Here is an 8,504-nt window from a genome sequence, read left to right as displayed (position 1 = left end):
GCGCCTCGGAGGCTCAGCCCAAGGTGGGAGGCCGGGGATGTGCCGAGCCAAAGCTCAGAAGGCTGCAGACACTCTCCATCCCCCACCGCAGCCGGCTCCCTCCTGCCCAGCGCTGGACCCATGCCCGGAGGGCTGCGGGGCCCCGGCGGCTCCGGGCGGGAGGAGACAGAGAGTCCCGCTCCGGGGACGGGCTCCCTCCGGCCTCCCAGCTCTGGCAGCTCCCCTCTCGGCTCTGCAAGCCAGGATCCCAGCTCTCAGCGCATCCCTTGGGGAGGCAGAGCCGCTGCCCGGCTCCTGGAGTCTCCCCCAAAGCTGCCGTGCCCGGCGAGGAGAGCGGGAGCCGGAGATGCCCGTCCGGGAGCTGGGGACGTGGGGAGCCGGGCGGGATGGGGGGCGATGCCGTGGGGATGGTGAGAGGGAGGTGGAGGCGGTGGGACGGGGTGGGAGCGCTACAGGATGGTCTTGTCCAGGTCGACTTTGAGGGGCAGCGGCCCCGCGGCCTCCCCGCCGTGCGCGGGGCACAGGGTGACGGTGATGACGGGCGGCAGGGGGAAGGTGCCGGGGCCATCCAGGTCCTCCAGGTACTCCTTGTCCCCGTTGATGCTCAGAGGCTGGAAGAGAGGCAGAGACAAGAGTGCAGCCCCAGAACGGGGTGCAGATCACCCCCAGCTTGGGGGCACCACGAGGCTGGCTGTGGATGCACCTCACACCCCACGCAGTGAGTGGGGACCACAAACAGGGCAAAGCAATGTCCCACCCAGCCGTGCCACGTGTCCCTGACACCCTGGGGGCTGTGCTCACCCCATACCTGCGTCTTGACGTGCTGCTCGGGGGCGGTCACCAGGCTGGCACAGCTGAGCCACAGCATCACCATGATGGAGAGGAAGAGGCAGGCGGCCAGGATCCAGCGAGGAAGGCCCGAGCGCCTGTAACACCCCACCACCCCCCGCCAAAGAGGAGGCACGAGTTTATGGCAGGGCACAGGCTGGGAAATTGGGGATGGGGGGGATCTGCTCTGCCACATCCAGCAGGTCCCAGACCACCTACTTGGACATGCAGCCGAGGAAGTCGTGCTCCTGCTGCGGGGGCTCCGGGGGGTGCGCCTTGGCTTTGCCCCGCGGCTCCTTCACGGGGGGCTTGTCCCCCTTTGCCCGGGGGCCTGGGAGGGGGGAGGCGATGCTGAACATGGGCACCCAGGTGGGCACACCCTCCCCTCTCCCATCCCCTTGCCAGCGTGGTGGGGGTCCCCCTCTCTTCCCAGGACCCTCTGCCCACTAAGGGGGCACAGAGGATCCCAGCAGCTTCATGGAGCAGGGCCCCATCCAGAGCCCCCCCAGCGTGGGTGGGGGTGTGGGAAGCTGATCAGACCCGAGGAGTGGGAAATTTGTTCGGCTCTGGAGAACTCGGAAGGGAGCCAGGAGGGCTCGGAGGCTCCCAGCCCCCTCCCAGCAGCCCAGAACCCCCCGCACCTGTGTGGGGCTGGGGGACACCAGGGCTGGATCCTGATCCCAATCCTGGCTGTGCTGGCTGGATCTCCAGGGCCTCGGGTGCTGGATACTCCATCTCAGGCTGGGACTGGATCGGCAGGGAGAGAGGGAGAAGGCAGTGAGGAAAGGGGTTCCCACCCCTCCGGGCACCCTCAGAGGGGGTCCTGGGGACACCCCCACCTGAAACACCACGACTTTGCCATCGTCCGCCTGCAGGTAGAAGGTCCAGGTGGAGGAGATGAAGCTCTGGGCAGAGCTGACGATGTCGTTGCAGAAGGTGGAGACCAAATCCAACATGGAAAACGATGGCGCTTTCAGCTCCAGGCTCTGCAAAGGAGTGGGGACATCACCTCAGCGCTGTCCCCTCATCACCCACCATGGCAGGGCACATCCCACCCTGAGGTCGTGGCTGGGTTGAGCCGGCTGCTCAGGTCTGGGCTCAACCTGCTTCTCCCAGGCACATAAAGGGATGTGCCAGGGCTATGCTCCACTCCCAGGAGGGTCTCCAAGCGAGGGCTGTGATCTCTGGGGTGACCACCCAGCTTTGGGGCCATCACCCAGCCCCAGGACCATCCCTTTGGGGTGGGATCACGCTCCTCTGCCGGAGACAATGGGAGCGGAGCAGCCGCGGTGCCGAGGGCGTTCCTCTCCTGGCAGCCTCTCGGTGCCCTGGATTCTTGGCCGTCGCGGCAGTTTGTTATTTTTAAAGCATCCCTGCTGGAATCCGCTTGGCTGCTCCCTGCCACTGGCTCCGAACATTTTCCGACAGCCCCTTGCACGGTCAAACCAGCAAACAGGAAATAAATAGGTCAGATTCTGTATCTAATTATTATGCTAAATCTGCTTTGCCTGCTCGTCTGGGAACCTGAGGAAAAATGCTTCGGGTGGGTGGAGGGGGTGAGGGCCCTCCCTGTCACCCCCAGTCACCCCCAGATGCTCATCCCTGGCCTTGGAGAGGGGTTGGGAAATGGGATCAGGCACCGGGAAGGTCTTAAAACTGGGCTGCAAAGGAGTGGTTTCAAAGGAGCTTTTCACTCTTTTTACGGCGCGGATTCATCTTTGCCCGCACGTGCACGGAGCCAAAAGCCTCTTCCTTGGGCCAAAGTCTAATTTAATTAATTGGGCAAAAGCTGAATTAATTAAATGTAGGAGGGGAAAGCGTTGCTGATTGCTGGGAAGGATAACAAATCAAAACTGGGGGAGTCTGCCACGATCCCCAGTCAGATCCTCTCACGCTGGGAATTCCCTGTGGTCTCCCTGCCTGGCCCAAGCCGAGCCCAACCCCATTAATTTGCTTTTTAGACTTGTGACCAGTGGTGGCTTGGATCAGCCTGGCACATCTGGAGCTCTCATCCAGATGGATGGATGGATGATGGATGATGGATGGATGGTTGGGCTGCACATGTGGGGTGTCCCCCATCCCAAGGAAGGGGGGAACTGTGCTGAGCTCCATTCAAGGAAGGATTTCCCCATCTCCCTTCACCTTCTCCTTCCTGCTCTCCTCCACCTCGGGCAGCTGCTTGCGGCACCCGGTCACGCACCCAAACTGCTCCTCTGCGTTTCCATAGGCTTCAGCACAGGCTGGGGGAGAGGAGGGGTCAGGGTTGGGGGGTGCTCAGTCCCTGGGACCCCCGTGCCCCTCCCCACTGCCCCCCGGGGCACATCGATCCGGGGCTGCGGGGCTGAGCGGGGCGGGATGCTCCAGGGGTGTCGGGTGTCAGGTGTGACGCTGCTCCCGGTGGGATTTGGGGATGGGGATCCCCCCGGGACGGGGTTTGGGGCGAGGGGACCTCTCGGCCACCGGCTTCTCTCACCTGCTTCGCACTCGGCTCTGGTCGTGTTGAGCTCGGCGCTCGCATCCACGAAGTGACAGATGGAGAACAGCCGGCAGCCCCGGTAACAGGCGTTGAGAACAGCATCCTGCGGCGAGGAGGAGGAGAGCGTGGAGCTGGCACCGGGCTCAGCCCGGTGGCTGAGCCGGACACCCCCAAGGCGGCCCCCCGCATCCAGCGGGGGGGCACCGGGCAGCGCCGCCCCCGCCCAGGATCGTGGTGAGGGCTGGCACCCCAAAGCAGGGAGAGCTGCCTGCAGACCCCCGGGTGCCCCCCACTCTGGGTCTGGACGGGGCCGAGTCCTCCTGGAGGGTCCCCCCATCTCTGCTGACACCATCCAGGCCCTGGCATGGGCTGGCAGGAGGTGGGGTGCACTGCGCTGGGGCAGGGGTACAGATTTGGGAGGCCGGGCACACACTGAGGAGGTGTGGGGGGCACACAGAGCCTACACGGGGGTCACTGGGGTTGGGAAGGCTCAGGATAAAGGGGTGACACTGTGGGCACCCCAAACCCATGGGGATGCCCTCACTGGGGGCACCCCAAAGCTGCTGGAGGACACCATTGGGGGTGTGGGGGTGCCCCCCATGTCGCTCCCCCTGGGGGTGTGCCCCAGTGCGGGCCTGCATTGGCAGAGATGCCTGCCAGGGGTGTCCCCACTGCTCCTGGTGGCCCTGCTGCCTCTGTTGTCCCCAGTCCCCTCCAGCGCTCCCAGTGCCCCTGGTGTCCCCCCTGGTGCCCCGGCTGCTCCTGGTGCTCAGTGTGCCAGCTGTTCCTGGTGCTCCCCATGCTCCCAGTACTGACCCCGATGCCCTTGATGCCCCCCAGTCCCGTCCCCCCCAGTGCCCCCCAGTGCCCCCATTGCCCCAATGATCCTGGTACCCCAAATGCTATTGATGCTCCCCATGCCCCTGGTTCCTCCCAGTACTCCCAGTGCCCCCAGTGCCCCCGACGCTCCTGGTACCCCAAATGCTATTGATGCTCCCCACGCTCCCGTTGCCCCCCCAGCGCCCGGTGCCCCCCCGGACTCACGGCGGCGGCCCGGCGCTGCAGGCTGCGGCCGCACTGCCCGCGGCACCCGCCGGTGTCTCCCAGCTGCGGCGAGAAGGGGTCGGTGGCGGCGGCGGCGGCGGCGAGAAGGGCCAGGCCGAGGGCGAGCAGGGCCCGGGGCCGGCGGGCCGGGGCCGCCATGGCGGGCGCGGAGCGGAGCGGAACGGAGCGGAGCCGAGCGCACCCACCGCCGCCACCGCCGCCGCCGGCCCCGCCGTGACGCGCTGTGCGCCGGGCGGGGGGAGCCGGGGGCGGGGGGAGCCGCCGCAGCCTGCCGCAGATCCACCGGCACCGGCACCGGCACCGGGCGGGGGGGATGACAGAAGGGTGCGGGAGGATGGGGGTGCCCAGGCAGCGGGGGGTGAGGGGAACCCCGGGGTGCAGGAGAAGGGGGGAGAGGGGGGGTCCAAGGACCAGGGATGCACGGGGATGGGGGATGCAGTGGGGGGACAAAGGGGACATGGGAACCAGGAGATTTCTGGGGAGCAGAGGGTGTAGGGGGACCATGGGCTAAGGGAGGCACTGGGGGGGGGGATGCAGGAGGGTTCAGGAGGAGCGGGGGATGCGCAGGGACACAACAGGACCTGGGGTCACCCTGACACGGAGGGGCTGAAGAGAGCAGGGGGACTGAGGCCATGGCCGGGAACCGCGTCACACTGGCACTGGTGTCACACAGAGGGACAGGGCTGTCTCGATGCCACCCACATGGACCAACCCCTCAGGAGGATCCCCAGTGTCGGACCCCACTGTGCCACCCTCTGTGTGCCTCGAGGACTCACTGAGTCACCTTCATGCCTCCCCTCCTCATCCTCACTCCTCAGGGCCCCCCGGCCGGTGCTGGGCTCTCCCTGACACCCCGGATTTCCAGCTGTGATTTCCCCGGCTTTAAAGGACATCAAAGGCACCTCCCACACCCCCACTCATCCCTGCCCTGCCCATTCCCCTTATTTATGGCAGCACCCCAAAGTGGGCCCGGGGGGAGGAGGAGGGGGAGGGCTGGGGGCTCCGCTAACCTCCGGCCCTAATGGGGAACACATGGCAAGACCCCGGCGCGGGGAAGGGGGGGGTCTCCCTGTCCCAGCTCAGCACTGAGGGGTGCTCCGTGTCCTGGGGCGGGTTGGGGGTGCTGGGGGGCGCAGCCTGTGCCCCCCCCGGGAGCAGGGAGCGGGGCCTCTCCTGGCCCCACCAGTTTATTCATCTTATTAATCAAAGCAGGGCCGGCAGAAAATGAGCTGCGGCCGGGCCGGCGGGGCTGCCAGGGCGCTGCGCTCCCCTTCCCCCTCCTGGAGCCCCGCCAGCCCCGGCCCCGGGTCCGGCACCGGTGACGAATGGCCGAGTAAATGGGGTAGATTGGGGGCTGTCACCGTAAATCACCGCGCCGCAGGTGGGGCTTCCACCGGCGGCAGGGGCAGAGCCGCAGCCCGGACCCCCGGGGGCACCGGGAGCCTCGGGCCGGTGGGCACCGCTCCTGCCGCACCTGCCTGCTCTCCATCCGCTCACCTTTCCACGGGAAAAAAAAAAAAAAAAAAAAAAAAAAAAAAAAAACCTCCAAGCTGGCAAATACTTGCTGCCCTCCCTCCTCCCCTCTCCAGGAACACTCGATGCCTTTCGCATTTATCACTACTGACCTACATTTCTTCCCCGGAGCCTTTGGGGAAGCCTCAGGCTCCCCCCAACGTTGTCTGGGGTGTCCCCACTGTCCCTTCCACAGACAGGGGACCCTTCACTCCATGTCCCAGCCCTGCAGAGCCCATCCCTCGTGCTCAAGCACCCTCTTGGCATTCCTTCCCCTCCTCTAGAGCAGCTCAGACTCCGTCACGGGACTGTTTGTGCTTCCCAAAGCAAACAGAGGCGGGAAGGTGCGGCCGCCCCGAGGATGCTCTGGAGGGAAAGGGTGGGGGGGTGGCAGAGAAGGGGTTAAGCGGGTTATAAATTACCCATGGATGTGGAAATGTGACTGAGAGGAATAGAAAGCAAACTCTGCCTGCTGGATTCTTTGCATTTCTTGCCTCTTTATTTTTCCCCCAGGTCACTTTAAAAGGATGCAGGCAGTCGAGGCAGCTCCGCTGCGCCTCTCCTCCCGCTTTTCCCGGGGTTTGGGTTTTTTTTTTCTTGTTTGTTTTTTACACCCTGGCCCTTGAGCCAGATGCTGTCTGCGTCCAAGGATTTTATGGAGTGAGCTCTGGCTGGGAAATCAAGTAATTAGATTAATTCAGGGCCCTGGTGACACATGATGGAGGGAGGCGGGAAGGTGACGGCTGGTGGGAAGCCGGACCGAGGATGCTCAGAGCGGTTTTGGGGATGTCCCCAGGGCCACCCGCGTCCATCTGGGAGGAGCCAGGGCAGAGCAGAGAGTTCGTGGCAGGGAGCTGGGCCCCATGGCCAGATCCTGCCCCGCAGCGGGGCAGAGAGGCCCTGGGAACGGAGCCACGCCGGGGGGGCAGCGGGACCGCGCCGGCCTCGGGGGACCCCCGTGCTGACGCCGAGAGCCCGGGCCGGGGGTCAGAGGGGGGGTCCGGGCTGGATCCTGCCTCCGGCCGGTGCCTGTGAGCTCGGCGGCTCGTGGGCCGGAGGGAGCAGCTTTAAAGGTCACTGTCAAAGGGCAGCGCTGACCACAGCTGCGCTGAGCGGCCGCCGCTGACTCAGAGCGCGGGACAGCGGCTCGGTCACCTCCGGCTGCTGCCGGACGGGTCCTGACGCCACCCTGGCACTGCCCGGGGTTGGGGACCGCTGTCCCCTCACCCTGTCCCCATGCCACAGGTGCTGCTGCGAGCTGGGAGGTCCCTGTGCCACCTGGGGTGACAGCCCACCGTGTCCTAGGTGACACCAGAGGGGACCGACACTCCCCTCCCATCACCACTGTCCCCCCATCTTCCCCCTGCACGCCAAGCACAGCCTCAAGCCACCTCCTGATGATTCCTCTGCCACCCAGAGCCACCCGTGTCCCCTCTGCCAGCACCAGGGTGGAGCCACCCCTTCCCCGGGATCCCCCCCCGCGGCTGGCTCCCCTAAACCCCACAAATTCGGGGTGCACGCCGAGCAGCCCGGCCGGCGCTGGGGGCAGGGTCTGGGCACTGCAGGTGGGCAGCCGGGGTGGCCGCTGCTCCCTCCTCCGCCTCCAGAGGGGGAATTTCTCCTTTTCCCCAGCACCCAGCGCTGGCTGCGGTCCCCGGTGGCTTCCCGGGGGGCGCGGGCGGTGGGTCGGGACCGCGGGCGGCCGCCAGCCCCCGGGACAGCCGTGATTCACTCGGTCAGACTGCGGCCGCTGGGGCTGAAGTTTCTCAGGCTGGGTGGCTCCCGGAGCCTGACATTTTTGGGAAATTTCAACAAAAACAGTTCAGAAGCTTCCAAAAAACAGGACGATGGGAAAAGGCATTGTTTGGGCTCCCTCCCCCTCTCGTTTTTTATTGTGTTTTCTAATCTCTGCAATCCCTGCTGGTGCCCAACACCTCGGAGCCCCACTCAGGGTCACCCCCCGACTCCCCCCACCCCGAGTCCGTGGGGCACCCCGGGCCACCCAGGTGTCCCCTGCCACCCTCCACGCTCCGTTCCCGGCAGGGAATGCTGTCCCCTCTCCTCACAGCTGGGGACACGTGGGGACAGTGACCTTGCCGCGAACAGGAACTGCTGTCCCGGGGGTCTGTGACCTGTCTGAGGGTCTGCAAAGCTCTCGGTGCCACCGAGACCCCGGTGGGGGCACGGGGAGGAACACTGGGGGATGCCCAAGTGGGTGGCTTTGTCCCGATGCTGGTGACACTAGCGGACATGCCACCACCCCTGAGGACAAACGCAGTCTGGGGGGACTTGGAGCCACTTGGGGTGGTTTTTCCACTTCTTTGGGGTTTTGAGGGGGAAAGCCCAGAGATGATGGATTCGATAGAAAACATCAGGATTTATGGGATGATATTCCTGTTTTCAACCCAGAAATAAGCAATAACAGGGCTTTGGATCTCGAAGGCGCTCGGAGCGTGGGGAAGCCGCGGCGGGGGGGCCCGTTCGGCGGCGAGAGCGGCCCCGGGGGCGCGGGAGGGTCCGCGCGTGAGTCACCCGTGGGCCGGCGGCCCCGGAGCGGCTCTTACTCACCTACCGGGGGGGTCGGGGGGAGCGGGACACCGGCCCCGGGGAGGGCTGGGGGGGT

The 8,504-nt window shown here is 65.7% G+C and overlaps 1 protein-coding gene across 2 annotated transcripts; it reads right to left on the bottom strand.

Annotated features, from left to right (window-relative positions):
* Positions 1-438: 438 nt before the first annotated feature.
* TMEM59L (transmembrane protein 59 like) lies at positions 439-4,554 on the bottom strand. Of its 2 annotated transcripts, none has more exons than XM_041465879.1 (8): positions 4,349-4,554; positions 3,302-3,407; positions 2,971-3,068; positions 1,668-1,814; positions 1,470-1,575; positions 1,048-1,159; positions 809-950; positions 439-611 (listed from the first exon to the last, which is right to left on the bottom strand). In XM_041465879.1, exons 1-8 carry the CDS (start codon positions 4,505-4,507, stop codon positions 450-452), a joined length of 1,032 nt encoding a protein of 343 aa, XP_041321813.1. In that variant the 5' UTR covers positions 4,508-4,554; the 3' UTR covers positions 439-449. The 2 variants fall into 2 exon arrangements, with proteins under 2 accessions (XP_041321813.1, XP_041321814.1); XM_041465880.1 differs by having other exon boundaries at positions 809-926.
* Between the last annotated feature and the right edge of the window lie 3,950 nt (positions 4,555-8,504).

This window comes from Pyrgilauda ruficollis, unplaced genomic scaffold (genome assembly GCF_017590135.1).
Source record: "Pyrgilauda ruficollis isolate IOZ18807 unplaced genomic scaffold, ASM1759013v1 scaffold192, whole genome shotgun sequence".
NCBI classification, from domain to species: domain Eukaryota; kingdom Metazoa; phylum Chordata; class Aves; order Passeriformes; family Passeridae; genus Pyrgilauda; species Pyrgilauda ruficollis.
This window is presented reverse-complemented; position numbering and strand designations above follow the sequence as displayed.

Excerpts from the sequence above, each read along its gene's own strand:
- TMEM59L (XM_041465879.1), bottom strand. The coding sequence starts at position 4,507 with ATGGCGGCCCCGGCCCGCCGGCCCCGGGCCCTGCTCGCCCTCGGCCTG. Across the intron at positions 1,576-1,667 it reads GCAAAGTCGTGGTGTTTCAG|TCCCAGCCTGAGATGGAGTA; the intron begins GTGGGGGTGTCC and ends CTGCCGATCCAG. Across the intron at positions 612-808 it reads AGCAGCACGTCAAGACGCAG|CCTCTGAGCATCAACGGGGA; the intron begins GTATGGGGTGAG and ends CCTCTCTTCCAG.